Raw genomic sequence first — 21,836 nt, 5'->3', positions numbered from 1 at the left:
TTTTATCTATCGTTTATCTTTGGGCTCAGGGTCCCCCGTGTTTCCCGTGCAACGCGCGTCCCCTACACCGGAAGTTAGAGTAAAGTCGTTAGTGTGCATGAGCACGGCAGGAGCGAGAGAACCGGCAAAGACCGGGGTAAGAAGAGGAGCCGGTGGACGGCGAAAAAACACACAATCCACGGAATGAAACATACTGATGTGTGCTTCCTGTCAAAGTTCAGCTATCACACACTTAACGGTAATTACTCTTAACTTTTGTTTCGTCGATTTAGCGGCGGCTCGTCTATCGTTTTGTTATAGCTCGCCAGCATTAGCTACATTGCTCGTGAAATTAGCCGAAAAGCGCTAACCAGTATTGACGCCGCTTGTTCAAGTTAGCCAGGTGCTCCGAGAGCTGTAGTTAGCAAGCTAACACATAGCCTTTCGTCAACTAAACTCAACAGATTACTTCATTTAATTAGCACTCTAAGGGTGTGTAGTCGTTCAGTATCACTTGACAAACACTGGCGTTAACGTTTAGGACAAATTCCCAAACAAAATGGTTGGCTAAGTTATCAAAGAATCAGTAGTTCGCTGACGTCGTTAGCGCTGCTGTAAGCTAACGTGCTAATGGTTAGCTCAATGCTAAGCTACGCCCATAGGCCCCACATTCCTGGACGAATAACGTCAGTTTTTTTCTGGTGCACTCTTCATCTGTATGCTGTGTAAATAAACGAATCATATTATATGAGTTTCCTTTGGCTCTTATTAGATAATCCCCATCATTTGGTTAGGAACCGGTTTGAGGGAACTCGGTTCAAAGTTAAAAAGCAGCAGACGTTTACGGAACATGTTTCTTTGGTTACGTGAATGTGGTTGCGTTGAATTACTTTACTATTACTTTACTGGAAACTGTGTTTCTTCCTTTACAGTTCCTTATTTTGAACAACCTCATTGCAAGAGCCTGACGTACAAGAGTTGAAGACCCCTGTGTATTTCCGGAGAAGAGAGACTGTTGTGACTGTCCGCTCCATTGCCCAGAGAAATAAAGCGCCTGTTATTTGAGCGTGTGACCCCGGTGTGTGAGAGGAGGAGTGCGTGACCATAGTGCGTGTAAGCAGCTCTCCCTATGTGTGTGACAATGGGGGACATCAGTGACCTGGACCGACAGATAGAGCAGCTCAGACGCTGTGAGCTCATTAAGGAAAATGAAGTCAAAGCACTGTGTGCCAAAGCCAGGTAATGGATCAACTTGACCTATAATACAGACCCAAAAACAATCAGATGTTTCTGTCAATCAGTTTCATCCTTCTGGATTTATCTGTCCATTTGGGTACCATAAAGAAACACAAAGAAAAAGTACTCATGCTATGTTTCTAGTGCTATAGCATTTACTAAATGTTTAAAGAATTCACTAATATCAATAGTGTCCTGTTCTTGATATTAGTTCAGATTAAATCAACATACTTAGCATATGTTGATAAAAACTTGAGGGCTTTTTTTGGCTTTTATTACATAGCTGACAGTGAATAGCAGAGAGTCAAACAGCAGTTTTGAAATCTCATGATCCGTAAAGTCTTACACAGCTGCACTGATACTGAAGAGACAGACCCCAAAGTGAAACAGTGATGGCTTCAGCTTGGTGAACAGAATAAACGTCTGCCTTTCTGGTCAACTTTCTTTCTAACGAGCTTTAGTAGGACATGAAATCACATTTCACATGTATGTTTATGTGTTTTCAGAGAGATTCTGGTCGAAGAAAGCAATGTTCAGAGAGTAGACTCTCCTGTCACAGTAAGTAATGTTTTCTCAGCATTCGTTTGCTCAGAGTTTAAATAAAGTCAAATAAATGTGGTAATCGTGTTTCTCCTCATTTTCCTCGTAGGTGTGCGGGGATATACATGGTCAGTTCTATGACTTGAAAGAGCTATTTAGAGTAAGTTTCTGTTTGCTGTTACACACTGATCCTCGCTTTCGTGTTATTTTTCCATGGTAATGGTGTTTAAAATAGTTTTGCTTACTTTACCACAGCCATCAGCACTACCCTAAAAGACATCCAGTTCAAAACTCAAGTTTTAATGCAGTCACATTTACTGCAGTTAGACTTTTATAGCTGCAGTTAAACTTAATAGCTTTAGTGCCTTTGTGTGCTATATATCTGCTGTGTCTAAATTATATTGAACAAAAAGGGGTTATAGAGTGGCATTATCTAACCTATTTGAAAGAAGGTGTATAGAGATTGTGTTGCGTTGTGGTTCTTTGATAGACTCTGTTGTTAGGCAGCTCTCCTGACAAACTAATGTAGGGTAAAGTTCGATTTTGGTCTACTCCCATTGACACTGCTGGTGACAGTATTGAGAACATTGATATGTTTCTGATGGGAATTCTAAAATATCCAGCTTTTAATCTACTTGTTAATGATGTTTCCGCTTTGCAGGTTGGTGGAGATGTTCCAGAGACAAATTATCTCTTCATGGGCGACTTTGTGGACAGAGGCTTCTACAGTGTGGAAACTTTCCTTCTTCTGCTAGCTCTTAAGGTACACATCAAGTTTAGTCGCTGTGTGCCCCTAGTGTTGTCTGTAAATGCTATGTTCTAACATTCACCTCTTCATCTTTTTGCTCTTGCTGTGCTCCGAAGGTGCGTTATCCAGACAGGATAACCTTGATCCGGGGAAACCACGAGTCCCGGCAAATCACCCAGGTCTACGGCTTCTACGACGAGTGCCTCCGCAAATACGGCTCAGTCACTGTCTGGAGATACTGCACTGAGATCTTTGACTACCTGTCCCTCTCTGCTATCATTGATGGCAAGGTGAGTTTCACTGTTTAGTGCTCCTTGTGACTTGGAGGTGTCGCTGCTCTAATATCTGGTCGAGTAGCTTCTCAGTCACTGATGTGCTCTTATATCTGCTCCTTCGTTTGATTTCTTCCACTCCTCTCTCTGTCCTTCAGATCTTCTGTGTGCACGGTGGCTTGTCTCCCTCCATTCAGACACTGGACCAGATTCGGACCATTGACAGAAAACAGGAGGTGCCCCATGATGGACCCATGTGCGACCTCCTGTGGTCGGACCCTGAAGGTATACAGGAAGCTTCCGAGCCTTTTAAATGCTACTTTTTTTCCATTCATGCTCTTATTACGGCTCAAGGAAACAGTTTTTGACATGATTCTTTTTTGGAAAAGTCATGGACAGGGTGTCTGTGTTTTAAAAAGTATTAAAAGGTAATAAATGAATGTAGTGAAAATTAAGGGTTTTTTTATTTGTGTTTTTTTTGTTGTTTTTTAATCTCAATGGACTGTTTGTCCAAAGAGTTTGTGTGAATTCAGCTGCGTAGTGATTGTGGATTTCTTCTGTGCAGCTGCATCAAGCTGCTGCTGCACAGTCAATATGATATTGATAATCAATATGATAATTGATAAATGATATTTGAATTACATGTTGATGTACTTGGGAATTATTGTGGTGAACATCTAATACCTTTTTTTACATGTATACACAGAAATCACCGAATGTTTGCTCATGAAAATGTGTTTAAAGTCATGGCCAAGCTGTGTGTGAACCCTGCATACAGCAAGAATTTTCAAAGTTTACTAAAGTCTTTTTCCTGCTCCTGATTCCATGTTAACAATCAGACCTTCACCTCCCTGGTTTTCTCTCCCTGCTCCTAGACACCACAGGGTGGGGGGTGAGTCCCCGAGGTGCTGGATACTTGTTTGGAAGCGACGTGGTGGCCCAGTTCAACGCCGCCAACGACATCCACATGATCTGCCGGGCACACCAGCTGGTCATGGAGGGCTACAAGTGGCACTTCAACGAGACCGTGCTCACTGTGTGGTCAGCACCCAACTACTGCTACAGGTACGCAGCCACAGTCAAACTCATACAGTCCCTGTTTGAATACAGCATGTGCAGTGTGTTATGGGTGTGAGGAGCCGCTGTTCTGTCCTGTTTGACTGACACTTGGGAACTTATTTGCCACTTGTACTTCCTGTTACATTTCCCAAAGCATTATGGGAGCCGTAGTTCGTAAACTTAGAGCATGAGAGACAAAGAATTATCTGTGTAATCCATTAATATAAATTATTTTTACATGGCACTATCAGTATTTTTCAGACAGCAGTGTGTAAGGTTAGGTAACCAGTTTTGTGTCCCTCTCTGGATGATCAGATGTGGCAACGTGGCGGCCATCTTGGAGCTGGACGAGCATCTACAGCGGGAGTTCATCATTTTCGAGGCGGCGCCGCAGGAGACCAGGGGCATCCCCTCCAAGAAGCCAGTAGCTGACTATTTCCTGTGAAGTCTTCGAGCAGACAGCCATGATGTGTTCGAAACCTCCGTTACCATTTCACACCCGCCGCACTCCATCCTGCTGCTGGACGGTTCTGTCAGCCCGAACTCTCCGCAGTTAGACAGAAAACCTGCCAAACCCTCTGAAGCTCCACACAGCCTCAGCTTGACGAGCTGGATTTTTGCCGCACTGCCCCGAGCCTGACAGAGCAGTCACTGTGAAAGGTGTAGGGCGGAGGTTCATTCTGGGCCCATGACTGTTGTCACTTCTTTTCAGCTACATAAGGTGGTTGTTTTCTTTCTGCCCTCAGCCTCCTTCCATTTCCACCTGCGGTCCTCCTCTCACTCTCTGTAGATACAACACACACTCTCCCTCTCTCTCCCTCTCGCTCTCTCTCTCTCTCTCCTCTCCACCACACTCGTGGGCTTTTTTTTTTTTTTTTTTTCATGACAAACATTGTCATTTAGTTTTAGAAGTATTTGGAAGGAGTTAGTTCTTTTTGTTTTCCAAAAATATGCAGATGTAGGAATTTTCACAGTTTTAACATTTAAGAAATTCCTTCAGTGCATATGTTCTTTGTTTTTGATTTCTTTTTTTTTTTTTTTGGAATAATTGTTGCTGCCAGGATTACAGGATTGAATGCAAAATGACCAATCCCCCCTCCCACCCTGTTTTTTTTTCTCTTATGTTTCATTTTAACTGTCATTTGTCATGTGAGACACTATTTAACATACCCAGTGCTGCTGCTCAGCACCATCACAAATAAATACCACTGATGTAATGACTCCCAGTCGGAGTCACTATATTCAGTTGTTTTCTCTCTTAATTCCTTTTAATCTACAACTCTCTGTAGGTCTGTCAATTTTGATATTGTGAGAATAAAGTTTTTGTATTAATGCTGATTTATAGTCAGGTGTGATTTAATGACCTGTGACATGGTTGTAGTTGTACAAACTGTGTGTACATGTACATAATGTTTATTTCTGTGCTTTCATGCATCTTTCCCTGAGGAGACCACACTCACACCCCCTCTGACTGAGTCAGATTGCCTTTATCTGTGTCCCTTCAAGTGTTCAGATGACAATCAAGTGGATTTGATTTACTCGCCACAGGCTCATTCAACTCACTGAACTTGCAGCCAGTGTTCACCTGTTATAAAGATGGCTGTGCATCAGGTTTCCAGCTCACTAAGTTGCAGTGTGATAGTGGCCAAAACAAGGTCAAACTGTTATTCTGTAAGCAAAGAGGGGCATCAGATCATGCACAGACGAAAAGCAGTGCATGGAATTTGCTGAATAAAATAAAATGCAGGGAGGCTGTGCCGCAGCGGTCTCAGAGGATGAGTGGCAGTTTCTTAACAACTTCTCAGGAGGCCAAACACTTGGGGTGGGCTAAGAAATACCAGTTCTTCCAAGTGGATTACTGGAAAAAAAAAATCCTGTTTACTGATGTTATAATAATACCCTTTCACACCTCCTATCTTTGAGTGATACTGGTCTGTAATATATTCAGAACCTTGATGCAGAAAACATCACTTCCTTATTGGATTTTAATCTATTAATTGTATTGTCCAGTTATTTTTCAGTATCATATCTCTATCATACCCCCCCGTTGTTCTTGGATCTAATTAATAAAAAAAAAAATCATGTTTTGCACTCCTGGCTCCCCGACGCGTTGCCATAGCAACACTATAGATGTCCTTTCCTCTATCACGTGACCATTGTTGGTTCGACTGGTCTGATAACTATATATTTAATGGGAATCTGATCTAACGAGATGTGCAGGCCTCTTATCCCCAGTGTCCATGAACTATTCTGGATAAATAAAAAGTGTATCACTGCGCCTATGATGCGTTTGGAGGAACTATAAGCTGCGGGTGAAAGAGAGAGTGAAACCCGGGCTGCAGAGCCCTCTGTGCGACCATTCCACTCACAGAGATCCAGGCTGATCCAGACTTTGTGAGTCGCTTGCTCACTCGTCTAGCAAGTTTTTTTTTAAAGGGCAAGTTTTTCAAGCTCGACCAAACCCGCTCCGCCTCCCTCATCCAGGAGCTCCAACATGAACCGGTAGTTAGAAAAAGAACAACACCCGGAAACAGTACACAGGTCGCTGTATTCAGCGGAGCGGGAGCCACGGGGCTGACAGTCTGAGAGACCAAACCCAGATTAACAGGTAGACCAAACACTGCTGTGTTTCTTCTACATTTAAGCTTCTGTTCATTTTGCCAGATATTAGCAGCCTTGGATAAATATCTTTGCGTAACGAGTTTATATTTTTTTAAAATCCTTTAAACTCCAGAGAAAAGGGGGAAAGATTAGTTCTCACGTTAACCTGCTCCTCAGCTGCCGGTCCCCCAGGTAATCACGGACTGATCTGCATTAGTCAAACCTTGTTTTCTGGCCTCACAAAGCCTGAACTGCACGGTTGCTTCATTAGTATTAAACATATTTTTTAAAACACAGTGTTGGTTAAAAACTTCATTACCTCTCATCTGGAAGCTTCAAACTGGCTCTTTGTCGTAAGTTTGTCGCTTGTCTGCATCAGTGATGCGGTAACACGAGTTGGGTGCACGCCACTCTGATTGCGTTGTGCGAACCACCATTGAGGAATATCACAGTTTATATTTATTTGTTTTCCCGCAAATATGGCTAAGAATTGCCACATACTTGAAGACTGATCTGGTGAAACCGTAAAGTCTCCTGGTTAATTCGGCCTACAGATATTTTATAAATTTTTCCTCACCGCTGGGAAATATTGCGATATGTCCTCAGGCGCCTCCCAGAGCCCCATTTTTCCTTGCGGAGATTTGAAGACTCACTTGGCGTTTTTTGTGGGTTAGGGTTAATATTCAAGGAGTCATTTCACTTCTTGAATAAACAAGTTAACCTGAGCTCCACAGGGCTGCGAATTGGTACAGGTTATCCATCAGGTATCCTTCTATAGACATTATAGAGAGGAATACTTTAATCAAGTTAAAAGCTTCTAAAATGTGATTTCCTTTTCCCCATTTCTCCATTTGAAGTGATTTTAAGAGATGAGATCTGTTTCTCGGTTAGTTTGTGATCCAGGTGACAGGATGGAAAAGCAGAGCCAGGTTGTGGAAAGGCTGAGGTCGTCGTTTCGTTCAGGAATGACAATACCGGAGCAGTTTCGACGCACGCAGCTCACCAGGCTTTTGTCCATGATCAAAGACAACGAGGAACAGATTTTAAATGCTTTACATAAAGACCTCGCAAAGGTACGAGACTGTGATCATGTGTCATACACAGACACACACGCTTTACTTCCTCAATTCATGATAACGCAACTAAAAGCATGTGGATTTATTTGCTTTGCACAGCAGTTCTTTCTGGCTGTCTCAGTATTTTAAATGCTTGTAACCACTTTCTGAAACTAAGAGCTGCTACACATTTGTCGTTGTGATATATTCATATTTTAAACCTTTTGGATGAATATTAAATGTACTTTTGTATTTAAATATTCTTTAATTTGTACATTTATGGTACAAGAAAAGCACACACTCAGTGTTTGACTTACAGAATAATATATAAGATATTTATTTTGTCTGCTACAAGTCATTAAGCACTAACTCCCAGTTCTGGTTGCTTCTCTTCTCTACATCAGCCAAAGTTTGAGGCCATCCTGTCTGAGATTGATATAGTGATCAATGAACTGCACCACGCCATCGCTAACTTCAAAAGCTGGATGCAGCTGGAGTATGTCAGCAAGAACCTGGTAGGTTTAACCATGATTCATCAAAACTGGAGCATTATTGTGTTTTATTGTTTATCATAGTTAAGTGATGTCTTGATATTGTTTTGTGTGATAATGTTTGGTTTCTCATTTTAATTTAATTTTTCTATCTGTGGTATTTCCAGGCCACAAAGCTAGATAACTGTTTTGTACGGAGGGAACCTTTAGGAGTTGTGTTAATCATTGGGCCGTGGAACTACCCCCTGCAGCTCCTTATCTTACCCATGGTTGGAGCCATTGCAGCAGGTATCATTCACATCCATATATGATCTGTCAAAGCTGCAATAATAAATGTTTTTTGTATATATATATTACAATCAATCAAATGACAATATCAAATGTTAAAGGGGTGACCTTGGCAAGGAGTGCACATAGAATTATCCCTTCAGTTCCATGGAGCTTTTTAGCCTCACATAGATCTTTGTTTTGGTTTTTCTGGCCTGAAGAACTTCAATCTGAAAAAGAAAGAAAGAATTATAAAGGTTGTTCTGCGGCTGACTGTCATGTGTCAGAGGTCACTGTCTTGAAGACTTCAAACAGCCCGTCTCTCAGAGCCAGTGTGATATAAGTCCAGCCAGTGTCCAACCACTCTTAGTTCTAATTAGTTATTTTTTCACAAAGTGAGGTTAGAGGGTTTACGAGCTAAATTTAGTCTCAAAACAACATTAAACAACCTGAGAAACATGTGTGACTAGTGTCGACTACTGTCTCCAACTAGGAAACTGTGCAATCATCAAGCCCTCAGAGGTCAGTGCTGCCACAGACAGTCTGATGGCAGAGCTCATTCCCAAGTATCTGTCTCAGGTAAAACAACTTGTGAGCTTTTCTTTTTTTTGTATTCCCCAGATTTTTTAATTCTGTTAAATCTACAGCTTCCGTGTTGCGTGACCAGTTCTGTCAGTATTTTTCAACCGTATCAGGAAGCTTGTAACATGAACTTGTGATGTAATCACAGAAATAAAATCCATCCATCTCATAATCTTAGGTTTTTCTTCCCACACGGCCAAAAGCATTTCAGGATCATTCTTTTCTAAAAATGGGGCACTTAATTTGACAGGACTGTTATGCAGTTGTTCGTGGTGGAGCAGAAGAGACCAAAGCGCTTTTGCAGAATCGCTTCGACCACATCTTCTACACAGGTAAAAGCCTCCGGGAGGGATCAGATTGTAGATATGTCTGTATACACTGGTCAGGAGTAAATAAATGCTAAGATCCAGACCACTCTGCTATTATCAGATTGTCATGAAATGTAGAGATGTAGTTTATGTTCATCAGGGGAAGAATCCTTTCCACTTTGGCTGTTGACTTTTCAAGCTCTCCCTCAGGTTCTCAGACTGTGGCGCGCAGCATCCTGCAGGCAGCTTCGGTCCACTTGACCCCAGTGACCTTGGAGCTGGGCGGCAAGTGTCCGTGCTTCATATACGGTCGGGTGAACATCGAAGCTGCTGCTCGCCGCCTGGTGTGGGCTAAGTTTTTCAACTCCGGCCAGAGTTGCGTGGCTCCGGACTATGTGCTGTGCTCACCGGCCGCGCAGGAGGCCCTGCTGCCTGCGCTGCGTGCAGCCCTGGAGGATTTCTATGGCAAGGAGCCGCAAACCTGTCCCGACCTGTCCCGCATTGTGTCCTCCCGACACTGGACGCGTCTTATGGACCTGCTTGGGAAGTCCAGTGGCAAAGTTGTCATAGGAGGAGAGAGCAACGAGGAGGACAAGTATATTGGTAGGTTAAGAAACAGGTGTGTGCAGTATAATGACTTAGTTTGATGCTCCTGAGAAAACAGCAACACTTTGAACCAAACTGATAAACTTCTGTTATGTACCTCTGTTGGTTTACCTTAGTCCCAGAGCTTCTGTGTGCGTGTCAAACAGTACAACAGAGATATAGTGGACATTTCAACAGAAAACACACATGAGAAACTCAAGCATTCATTACTAAATAACAGGAATATTGTGTGTTGTCTGTTAAAAACAGGTAAACAGCAACCTGCCACCTCCTTAAAGCTACAGTATGTAACTATGTTTCCAGCATTTTTTAATTTGGAATATGCTCCAAAACATATCTAAATGAGATATTCAAAAGCTTTTCGAGTGAACTCTTTCTAACCAATCAGAGACGACCAAAGTCAGGGGTGAAAGGTCACAGTTGACAATCAATACGTGAACGTGCTTCTGGTCAGCTTCTAGTTTTGATAAGTATATTCTCAGCCAGGGAAAGTTCAGATCACTTTATATAAACCCAGTAAGAGCCCAGCACGGCGGACAAAGGATGTCAGGACCGTATGCAACAACTGATTGTTTTATCTCACACAGTATTATAGTGCATGACACCTGGTGGTGCATCTGGGATGCCTCAGCTTCCATGTTGTGTAACCAACTCAAACAAATGAGGTTGGGTGACGTAATAATAACAAGGACAAGTTCATAATACTTAAAGAAAGAAGAATCATTTACATTATGCTGTCACTGAAGAAAAGAAACCAGGGGTTGTTTTTGCTTTATTAATGATGAGTAATAGGCTGATCTGGCATTACAGAGGGCCTTCCTGTATGTTTTTAAGACTATCGTGCCAAAGAACGTATAACTTACAGTTTTCTAAGAGCATTTCTCTTAAATCTCTCCGTGTTCCCAGAGTGGGTACAATCACATGCTGTTAAGAGTTTCTTTTCACTTTGCACACAACTTTTCATATTTAACTACCAGTAAGCTGTGCTATATATTAATGAACACATCAGTCACAGTGGACACAAAGAAATGTTTTCTACTGAACTCAAAGCTTCATGTGAAGTACACGTTAGCTGCTCCTCCAAACAAGCAGCGTTATGCTCAAACTAACATTAAACCTAAAATATAGCAGTAGCGTTTCCTATACGTTTGATGAATCTGCCCGTCATCCATCGTGAATGTCATTCTGTCATCATTTCTGTATTTAAGCATGTTGGCAGCACCATTTAAAAAAGAAAAGTATGTGTGTAGTAATACACACATACTGTAACGGCTTCTGTCACTGTGCTCTCCTCAGCTCCCACAGTGGTTGTGGACGTGGCTGAAGACGATGCCCTAATGGAGGAGGAGATTTTCGGCCCCATCTTGCCCATCCTGACCGTGGACTCTCTGGAGAAAGGCATCGACTTGATCAACCGTAAAGAGAAGCCGCTGGCTCTCTATGTTTTCTCTGACGAATCATCTGTAAGTACGCAGGATTCTGCAGCCTCCTACCTCGTAGCTGTAGACGTGTTGTCTTAGAGTTCACGTCACATTGTCTTTCCTTTTTTGAAGGTGGTAAATACAGTGCTGGAAAAGACCAGCAGCGGAGGATTCTGCTCTAATGACGGGATTGTCCACATGACCTTGCCCAGCCTACCTTTTGGAGGTGTAGGTAGGTGCAACCATGGAATAAAGGTTCTGTGTGTGTGCAGTCTCTGAGCAAGGCTCTTCAGACTGTGAGTATTAGGCCATCTGACATGAAGTTATCCCTCCGCCTCTGAAGGATGTTAGCATTTAGCCCAGCTTACAGCCACACAGAGCCAATACCATGGATGGAGATTCTTAGTCCATATAATCATGTCAGAGAATCTTCCCCTTGAAATCATGGTTTCTCGGTCATTTACTGTCTGATTTTTTTTTATATTTTGAAGAGAGACTGGAATGTGCAGGTTGTCTGCTTTGTATCTGTACAGTGTGCATGTTTTCTGACTGATATTGTGGTTCTATTACGCCGTTCAGGGGCCAGCGGTTGGGGAAGTTACCACGGCCGCTGGGGCTTTGAGACGTTCAGCCACCGCCGGGCCTGCATGCTGCGAGGCTGGGCTTTGGAGAGACTCAACAGTCTGCGTTACCCACCTTACAGTGAGGACAAACTCAGCTGGCTGCGCTGGACCACCTCGGCCAAGAACAGCTGCTCGCTCATGTGATGACAGGCAGTGGAACTTTTTAATGTCATTTTGTATCTACAGTGTTTTTAGAATATATTCTGTCCTGTGTTTTCTCCTGACTGGAGACATTCCTACCTGTTCTCACTGCGCTCTTTATGCCACATACTTTACTTTCTGGGCTCATGTTTCCTGCTTTGCACAGTTTAGAGGAGAAAAGCTCAGTGGTGAGTTTTTTTTAATTGCTAAAACCCTTTACACTGGCTCACATATCTTTATATTCCAGGGATTTAACTGCCTGCTTATTTTAATGTTCTTGCACTGAAATCCTTACTTGGTGAGAATGGTGTCACAGTGTTTTAACAACTTCATTTGAGTGTCATTGAGAATTTATTATATAATTTTGGTAGCTCGTTTGTTAATTAGTATGTTTTCTATATCTGCAGATTCAGATTTGTTGTTGTCTGTCTTTTAATATTGATTTTCATGAAATACTGTAAATAAATTTGAAATTTAACTTTTATTGCCAAACAGATTTGTTGGAAAATTGCCATTCACAGTATAGCAAAATAAAATAAAATATATTCAGGATGAAAATACTGTGTATACAGAGTATATAAAGAAACAGTGTACATTGTTTATTGCACATGGCCCGCTGTCAGAAACATGGCTAATCAAGTGAGGTCAGGCTAAGTGTTGGCATTGATTAGGGCTATTGTCCCTGAGTTTGTTTGTCCTTGCCCTCAGCCCCCTGAATCTCCTTCCAGAGGGCAGCAGCTTAAACACCCAGTGTCCTGGGTGTGTGTGTGCAATCCCTGCGTGCCCTCTTGAGACAGCGGGTGCTGTAGAGGTCCTTCGGGGAGGGAAGGGGATGGCCAATGATTTTCTGGGCAGTGTTAATGACCATTTGTAGTGGCTTCTTGTGTGCCGCGGTACAGCTTGAGAAAGACACAGATGCAATATGTCAGCACAGTCTCAATGGAGCAGCAGTATCCGAGGTGTTAGAGCTCCATTGGAGGTCTGCATCTGTGTGCTAGAGCTTAAAGCTGGGCACCCTCTCTGCACATTCCCTGTAGATGCAGATGGGCTGCAGGTCGAGCTTCCTCCTCCTGAAGTCAGTGATCAGTTCTTTGGTCTTCGAGATGTTGAGGACCAAGTTGTTGTTGCTGTCTCATTGCTACCAGAGATGAGCCCCACCACAGTGGTATTGCCGGCAAACTTAATGACGGCGTTGTCTGGGTGGATGCTGACATAGTCATATGTGTACAGAGTGTACAGTAGAGGACTGAGCACACATCCTTGTGGGTGAGCCGGTGTTGGGGCTGAGGGCTGTGGAGAGATGGGGACCCTCTCTGACTCTCTGTACCAGGTCAGATAGAAAGTCTCTGATCCAGCAGCAGGTTGGAGTCCAACATCCAGTAGTTTTGCTGTCAGTCTGTCTGAGAGTATCGTAGCAGAGCTACCTGACCAGCTGGTCTGTGCACTCCCTGAGGACCGTCTGGTCCTGCGGCCGTCCTGGGTTTCACTGCCCTCAGTGTGTGCCTCACCTCATGCTCCTGCACCATGAGACTGGAGTTGCTGCAGTCTGCTGTTTGAACTTTGGCTGGACGTCTTTAGTCATCCAGTGTCTCCGGTTGGGATACACCCGGAGACCTTTGTCCACAGTGAGGCTGTCGACACAGAAGTTGATGTAGGAGAGCACAGATGTGGTGTGCTCCTCCAGGTCCTGATGTTCATACTCCATACATACATACATAACATACTCCAGTCTGTGTTCTCAAAACAATCCTGCAGCTGGTGTAATGCACTCTCCGGCCATGTTTTCACGATCTTTGAGGCTGGGGGAGGCTCTCCTCCTGACGGGGGTGCTGCATACAGGAAGCAGCAGCATGGACATGTGATCTGACAGACCCAGATGTGGTAGAGGGCTTGCTCCATAGCCTTATTGGATGTTGCTATAGGCTTTGTCCAGTGTGTTTACACTCCTTGTTGCACGTGTAGCTTTTGACTGGTTCTGTATCGTAGTACAGAAATATCTGTGGGTATTTGTGTCAAAGAGGAAAGTAATTTGTTCTAGTTCTAAAATCCATTTAGGACCATGCTATATTCACAGCAGGTTTTGGTCTTCACTAATCTAAAGGCTCAGGGTGCTGATGCCTGCAGATTTAGGAGGAGTTCAATATAAAATACCACTTGCATGAAGGGCATCTATTTTGGAAGTTTGATTCCTGTTATCAAATCAAATAAAATTTAAACATTCGAAACCATAGCCTTTGAATTGTCACTGTTTGAAAACTTAACATACTTTGGACACCAGAGTGAAGAGTGAAGAACTATTATGGTTCAAAAACAAGCAGTCCAAGCCGTTTTGTGAATTGTGGTCAAAATTCTCATATTTATTACAAATACGAATATTCAAATACAGGTCATACAAGGTCCTGTGGATGTCTCTGCAGCAAGGAGGTACAGAACAAGATGGCTCCATAGTCTTAACAGCCCCCCCCCCCCCCCCCAAAAAAAACAAACCTGTGTAGAGTATCTCCTTTAGCTTCCAAGCACTAAGATCTACTCAACTGAAACACTACACTTTCCTTCAGGACTGAATAATGAACAATGTGTATGTGGAGTCAAAAAATACAGATTACTGCTGCTGTTATAAAGTAATCAATGTCTCATAAATGATTCAAAACTAAACGGTCTCCAATGATGAATTCACTTCACGTTACCTTCTGGTCCCTGTGCAGGAGGCTGGCGTGGTGCCTGCACGTGTGTCGGGGGGGGAAGAAAGAAGCTATTTAAGACAAGAGAAACCCACCATGGAGGATGGGCCTTGTTCTCAGGAACTGTCAGGCACTGAATCCTGAAGGAGGTACTTGCAGAACTCAGACAGCTCTGCCGTGGTGGGTTCATGGTTCAGGTTTGTATGAGGATGGGGGATTTGTCCCTGGGGATGCCAGCTCAGGACCTGGAGACTCTGGAGTTGGAGAGGAACTGGCTGCTGCTGGCGGCTCTTTCTGCACCAGCTCAGGCTCATCCTGGCCTGCCTGAGGAGGGTGGACCAGAACCCGGTCTATGAGGCCAAAGTCCTGCGCCTCCATGGGACTCATGTAGCGATCCCTTTCCATCACGCTCTCTAAAAAAGCAGAAGAAGAGGAAACAAAGCTGAAGATATGTAAAAAAAAATCATGCTTACCAAGATCAGTTTTTTTTTCTTTTATATTCTGGAAATTCTCAAGTTCTCCATCCCTTCCAGCAGTACTCCATGGTTCTGTTCCTCTTACAACCCACTGGTTGAATCCTGGATCATACTGAGCAGGTTTAAAATCACTATAATAACTTTTCTTCCGTCATTGAGTTTTGTAGCTTTGTGTCATTTAGTTCCATGTTTTAAATGTTAGAGCTTTTATAGAATCTGCTAATCCACAGTCAGTTTAAGATCTGACCTCAACACATCAGCACCATATTCATTTGTCCAAAGCAGAACTGGGTCATTGCACTGTGTTGAGATTTGAGACTCCTGAAAACATCCCATTCATTACATGTGTCAGAGTCACAGGCTGCATGCAGTGTGAGCAGCACTCTGCTCTGCCTGCACTCGACCCTCTGCCACTGAAATTCTTCAAACAATCTTCAGGGTTGTAAGTAAACAGCTGTAAACAACCTACCAATGGTTTCCAGCGGCTGCCCCGTGTGTTTGGCATAGATGTTGTTGATCTGTCTCTTCAGTTTCAGGATCTCCTCAGCCTGGATGGCGATATCTGTGGCCTGACCCTGAACACACAGCACACTATGAATGTTATTTCCCCGTTTCAGTGAAAATAAATCACCTTTATAGGCTTGATTTCAGATCAGCCTTAATGGACAGAGGGAGATCACCTTACCCTGGCGCCTCCTGATGGCTGGTGAACCATGATGCGGGCATTGGGCAGTGAATGCCTCATTCCCGACGTTCCTGCTGCCAGGAGCAAGCTGCCCATGCTGGCTGCCTGGCCAACGCACCAGGTGGAGATGGGATTAAGGATGTACTGCATGGTGTCGTAAATGGCCAGACCTGCTGTCACGACACCGCCTGGGAGGGGAGAGCAAAGATAAGAGAGGCTGAATGAGTTTACTCATTTTAAGGTCTCCTACTTTAATTTGATTTATTTACATAGAATCCAAATTATTATTGTACTGTAATACTCAGGATGATCAGGCTGTAATTAGTATTTATATATTTTTATATATTTTATTTAACCCTGAACCCTTCTGTCTTCAGTGATGCTCTTACCAGGACTGTTAATGTACATATGGATGGGTTTGTTGTTGCTTTCTGACTGTAGGAAGAGCAGCTGGGCGATAACCAGACTGGCTACAGAATCATCAATCTGAGCAGAAGAGAGAGAGAAAACATATTTTTAAAAAATCTCATAGAATCCAGTTTAATCTAATGTTTAGTCTTGATCAATCTCAACACTCAGGAGGACACTTACAGGACCCATTACACAAATGATTCTCTCCCTCAGAAGGCGAGAATAGATGTCGTATGCTCGTTCTCCTCTCCCCTGAAAAAAAAAAAAAGTCAAAGTTTTAAAATCTTAAATAACACCAACCAAAATAAAAAGCTGCATTGTGCAAGAATAGTAACCTGTTAAGTTTTTTGATTGATTTCCTACTCTGATTTCCCTAGTGTTATCAGGAATTTATTTTAAGCAGGTCTCTTTGAGTGAGGATGCTTTTTGGGCATATGTTTGTATAGAGGTTGTGCACAGTGCAGCATTAACAGACACAGCTGAGCAGTTTAAGTCATTTCACTCACCGTCTGCTCCACAACTATAGGTATAAGAGGATTCCTCCATACAGGACTGTGGTGGATGGACCTGCTGTGTTTCAGTGTCAACCCTCCGATGTGCAACGCCCTCTGAAAGGCAGACATGCAGAAAAAAAAATTTGCAAAAATAAAAAAACCTCATTAAACAATCAACAGCATATTAGCCATGTAAGACAAAGGAATACATGTCTTTGTGACAACTTCACAAGAGCAAGAAGTGTAGAAACATATAGGAGCAATATATACATCAAAAGATCATAAATAGATTAAGAACGTTTTTAAAAAAAGTAATTAAAAGACAGATGTGAAGGGGGAAAAACAACAACAACAACTGTGATGATAACTTCAGGTTACCATTATGTACACAACGTAGCTACACACAGACACATGCCTGTCACCACGACCACAGCTGTTATATTATCAAAAAGGCAACAACAAATGAAAATAAAACCCCACAAATTTATTTTTGACTCGTCGTTTTTGTGTTGCCTTTTTTTTTTTTTACCCCCCCCCCGGTGTGAAAGCACCGCAGAAACCCTTTCCGTAACACTCAGTAACACCACAGTGTGGAGCTGACAGGTTTAGAGGTGATGCCATGAAGCAACATTACACAACCGGCTAACTCGGTCAACGACAACAAACACCAGTCACAACAGTCACCGCAGATTTCATTTACTGCCATTTTTACAGTGAGACACACGCTGACAGGAGGGTTCATGAAAAAACTGATGGTAGTACTCACCCGTAACAGCATTTTCAGACCTTTCAGACTTCACTCCCCCTCTGTCTGACCCCCTCAGATACTCCGGAACCAGTTTCACTTTGACCTTTGAACCGCCTTCTTCTTGGCGATAGTCGTCTGATTTATTTCATTAGCGCCACCTAGCTAACAGTTCGGGGTGTCTTTGTTCTTATTATCAGTTTCCCTATTAAATACTGCAACATATAATTAACCTATGGCCCATAGAGATAGGCTGGTAATTATACTACTACTACACATTAGCTAATCGCCAGGCAATTAGAACCTAATGTATTGTGTTGTATAAACAAAACAGGATGTATGCTCCTCTTGTTTATTTTATTTAACCTTTATTTAACCAGTCAACTGAGAACCAATTCTCATTTACAATGACGACCTGGCCAAGAGGCAGCATGAAGGGCAGATACAAAACAGTAATTAACACAAAGGACTACAAGAAAAACATCACAATAAATCAAACAATTTCCATATATATCAATCAAAATGAGAATGTAATATGTAATATGTACAACAGATATATGTATATATATGTACAGTGACATATCTTATATGGTGAATGGCCAAAAACAAGTGCAACAATCTTGGATTATGGTTTGTATTGAATTCTTAAAAGAGGAGAGTGGTATGAATGAGCTGAGTTTTGAAGCTGCTGGAATGAAGACTGCGACTTATGAATATTAACCAAAGAGCATAGGTATGAAGGGGTTTTACCAATGAAGTTTTTCTAAATGAATAGAAACCAGTGTATCTGTCTGCGGGAGTGGAGTGAGGGCCAGTTCACCAGTGAGTGTTAAATGGAGCCCCAGTCACAAAGCGGATAGCAGAGTGGTAAATAACATCCAGCTTATGGAAGAGGGTTTTGGAGACTGACCTCTAAACTATATCGCCATCATCGGAAATTGGGAGGAATGTCAATTTAACCAATTTAACCTGCAAATCTGTTTTGCAGAGTGTGTAAATGAGGACTTATTGTGATAAAGAAAACCAATGGATGCTTCTAATAGTGTCATTCAATTTTGTGTGTCCAGTCTTATTTCTTGTTATTATTCTGTCAGCCTTTTAGGTCCTGGCTGATTTCTGTGGGGCCCCAGTACAGTAAAAGCTAACTGCCCAAGTCAAATACATAAAGATGTAGGACTACATCAATAAATAACAGGATACTAAAAACTAAAACAAACAAAACAAAACAAAACAAAACATTATATGGAGTATCAAACCATACACAAAACTTTATTCTTTTGGTAAATAGGAATATGGCATGGAGAAAATAGGCAATAAATAAGTGATTAAAAGTGACAAGATCCCCCAAAATAAGAAAACTAATCAGTTGATTGGTGGCAACTGAAAAAAGACCTTTTTGACTTTTGACCAACTAATTAAACATTAGCATTCCTGAAAATACTCTTTTTTTTAAGTGAGTGAATAGGCTTTTTATTTTGAAAGTTTTGACCGGAAGATATGTTTTATTACAGCCTAGAAGTGAACGATTAGTGTAACTGATTGCATGGTCACTTTCCCTGTTATTTGGACTCAGTCATGTCAAACAACAGCGCCGCCAATAGCAGTTTAGTCATCGCCCAGAAGGCAGTGAAGCAGCTTCGTCTAGAGGCCAGTGTCCACAGGATAAAGGTGAGTTTACACAGCTCAGCACTTCTATTAAACTTTACATCTGACCGCTCCTGTGCGCGTGATACTCCGCTCTGAGGCGCAGTGTGACTCGTAATATAGCGCGTGCTGCAACTAATTAGTCTGTCACTCACTGTTAATTACTGTTCAAACTTTGGTATTTCATAAATTGGAAGTCAAGGTAAAACCCATTACAGTGTAAGAAAAAGTAAACCTACAGTCGAGCGGACAACATTTTCTTATGGAGCCTTCTAAATATTTTGAATGTACGTTTTCTTGAATGTATCTTCGGCTATTTCTTGCCAAGAGTTTAGTTAAGCTAAAAGAAATTTTTATTTAATTTCAGTAGGTCTAAAATGTGTTGTCAAGAATTGTGCAGTAGCACTGTGATTGGGTAAAATAACTGTAAAGTTTAGGAAAAGTTACCCACTATGTTCCTTGTAAAAAAAAAAAAAAAGCAGCGTGTCTGGTGTCTTTTCTGTTACTACAAACTAACTTAAAATGTCAGGGTCTCTAACTCCCAAAAAACTTCACCTATTTCCTGGTGTGCAGTGAAATGGTAGCAAACAGACTTTCCTCTGCTTGTACAGAACAGTGATAGCTTTGTTGATTGTGCTGCTGTGTGACTGGTGTGATTGTTGGGCGGCTACTTATTTTAGAACAAAACTCTAGACAAGTCTCAAGTTTGTGTGTGTGTGTGTGTGTGTGTGTGTGTTTTAACCACCCCAACACTAAGATGTAGGGGAGGGGCTCCCAGAATAAATAAATCACAGATGAATTAAACTCCACAGTCCACAGATTATTGCAATTAGTAACACTCCAAACTGGTGTATTTTCAAACAACCACTTGAGACTTGAACTGTATCTTTGTGACTGACATTAGTTATAACTGACTTAATGTATTTTATCTACTTGAGATATTGTTACACTACATTTTAGCATTAACCATGATCCCACTATTGTCACCTGTGATCACAGTTGGTTACACCCCCAGATTTTGTTGTAGTGTGCCAAGAGTGCCCCCAAATTTCTCCCAATTAACTGCTGGTATTTCAGTACTGGATACTATGACAGAATCAGGGAGCGCACCTTAAATAAATAAATAAGCATTACCAGGCTCTTGATGTGTTGATATAATATCCTTAAATAATATTTGAATAAAGTAATATCCTTAAAAATATCCTGACATGCTGAATATTATTCAGGTTTCTCAGGCTGCTGCAGAACTGAAGACCTTCTGTTTGCAAAATGCCCACAAGGACCCTCTCCTCACTGGGGTGCCCTCCAGTGACAACCCTTTCAGGCCTCCCAAGTCATGTGTCCTCCTCTGAGGTGTGAGTGCTCCTCTATTCTCTTTGCCTGAATTGACCAGTAGTTTTTTTTTTCTTCTAATTCTAAAATTATTCTCTTTTCTACTGCTCTGATACTTTTTCTACTGTACTTCTTGCGACTGCTGAACAATGAGCATGCTGTCTTTTAGAGCACAAGACACATCCCTTAAAGCAAAAATTTATTTCTTGTCTTGTTAGGACAGTGAAGAAGTGCAGAACGCTCAAACAGATGCCTGATCATTCCGATGTGGATTACCGTCATGTGACCCACTGCCTCTGAAGATAAAGAAGTCAAGACCATACATACACTCATGTGCACACACACTCACACTCACACACACACACGCACACACACACACACACACACACACACACACACACACACACACACACACACACACACACACACACACACACACACACACACACACACACACACACACATAGACTTTCACTGTGCCAGCTACAGAATGATGCTGACAGTTTCAGCTGAAAAATGTAGTAGTGCCTTGTACTTAATTTGGCAGTATGTGTGTGTCTGTTCATGAATAATGCAAAGTACTTCTTTCATTTTTTTTTGCTCTTTTCAGGGCATCACCTCATTTAATGTTATAACATTCCATTAAAATGAGATAACCTTGATGAAATCATCACAGCGATTTAATATTTTAGTTACACCCCCAGAGTTTGTTATAGATAGTCCCTCCAAGTTTCTCCCAGTTAATTATGGATGTTTTTAATACTGGATATTAAAGATAAAAAAAAAAAAAGAAAATATGTGAGTTTTTGGCCACCATAACAAAATCAGGGGGTGCACTTTTAAAATTTTATTTTCCAGTGTTTTCCTACTGCTCCCACATTTTCAGTGGTCTACACTATGGCTGGCTTGTCTCTTGTTATGTGCAATTTTGTCTCAGTTTTATTATTCACCATTAAAAGTTACCATCTGTTTGTCTTTGTCATCTGTGACTGAAGCTGTATTTGCCATGAATTTTGCATCTTAGTTTTTAACAAATATCATCTATATTAAATGTAGCAAGCTTCATAGATGAAAATGGGTCAAAAGGATGCTTGTGTTTCTGGTGTTCTGTTAGAGTAACAGCTCATAAATAATCTCTTTAGTAGGAATTTGAAGTGCTCTAACAGACAATACAATCAAAAGATCAGTAAAATATATATTATATATATTATATATATATTGCAAATGTATACATAGATGTATACATTTGTATTTATACATATATACATACCTGTGTGTATATATATCTGTATCCTGTTCATACTGGTGTTCTCAGTATTTGGCAGTGACATATGGTGGGATGTTTATTAGGATTAGGATTTAAGTTTATTTTCTCATGTTGACTTTGTGGTGCTAAATATTGCCGTTGCAATATTGCTGTTGCACTGAATTGCTCTATG

The 21,836-nt window shown here is 41.8% G+C and overlaps 4 protein-coding genes across 4 annotated transcripts; 3 read left to right on the top strand and 1 right to left on the bottom strand.

Annotated features, from left to right (window-relative positions):
• The first annotated feature begins 97 nt into the window (after positions 1-97).
• Positions 98-5,172, top strand: LOC121198725 (serine/threonine-protein phosphatase 4 catalytic subunit B). Its single transcript, XM_041063025.1, has 9 exons — positions 98-238; positions 912-1,218; positions 1,722-1,773; positions 1,865-1,915; positions 2,417-2,518; positions 2,620-2,793; positions 2,934-3,060; positions 3,651-3,840; positions 4,150-5,172. Exons 2-9 carry the CDS (start codon positions 1,109-1,111, stop codon positions 4,277-4,279), a joined length of 936 nt encoding a protein of 311 aa, XP_040918959.1. The 5' UTR covers positions 98-238; positions 912-1,108; the 3' UTR covers positions 4,280-5,172.
• Positions 5,173-6,344: 1,172 nt separating this feature from the next.
• On the top strand, positions 6,345-14,058 carry aldh3b1 (aldehyde dehydrogenase 3 family, member B1). Its single transcript, XM_041063355.1, has 10 exons — positions 6,345-6,442; positions 7,327-7,508; positions 7,895-8,005; positions 8,149-8,269; positions 8,742-8,827; positions 9,081-9,162; positions 9,349-9,741; positions 11,041-11,207; positions 11,298-11,397; positions 11,745-14,058. The coding sequence occupies exons 2-10, from the start codon at positions 7,347-7,349 to the stop codon at positions 11,930-11,932; spliced, it is 1,410 nt and encodes a 469-aa protein (XP_040919289.1). The 5' UTR covers positions 6,345-6,442; positions 7,327-7,346; the 3' UTR covers positions 11,933-14,058.
• Positions 14,059-14,263: 205 nt separating this feature from the next.
• Positions 14,264-17,531, bottom strand: LOC121197946 (caseinolytic mitochondrial matrix peptidase proteolytic subunit). The gene is made up of 7 exons (XM_041061725.1): positions 17,443-17,531; positions 16,689-16,790; positions 16,363-16,434; positions 16,161-16,257; positions 15,772-15,959; positions 15,556-15,661; positions 14,264-15,023 (listed from the first exon to the last, which is right to left on the bottom strand). Exons 1-7 carry the CDS (start codon positions 17,452-17,454, stop codon positions 14,797-14,799), a joined length of 804 nt encoding a protein of 267 aa, XP_040917659.1. The 5' UTR covers positions 17,455-17,531; the 3' UTR covers positions 14,264-14,796.
• Positions 17,532-18,951: 1,420 nt separating this feature from the next.
• On the top strand, positions 18,952-20,828 carry si:dkey-204f11.64 (uncharacterized protein LOC100537752 homolog). Its single transcript, XM_041062772.1, has 3 exons — positions 18,952-19,089; positions 20,292-20,418; positions 20,616-20,828. The coding sequence occupies exons 1-2, from the start codon at positions 18,997-18,999 to the stop codon at positions 20,415-20,417; spliced, it is 219 nt and encodes a 72-aa protein (XP_040918706.1). The 5' UTR covers positions 18,952-18,996; the 3' UTR covers position 20,418; positions 20,616-20,828.
• The last annotated feature ends 1,008 nt before the right edge of the window (positions 20,829-21,836 follow it).

The sequence above is a fragment of the Toxotes jaculatrix genome, chromosome 18 (assembly GCF_017976425.1).
Source record: "Toxotes jaculatrix isolate fToxJac2 chromosome 18, fToxJac2.pri, whole genome shotgun sequence".
Lineage (NCBI taxonomy): Eukaryota > Metazoa > Chordata > Actinopteri > Toxotidae > Toxotes > Toxotes jaculatrix.
The sequence above is the reverse complement of the archived record's forward strand: the minus strand, read 5'-3'. Positions and strand labels throughout refer to the sequence as shown.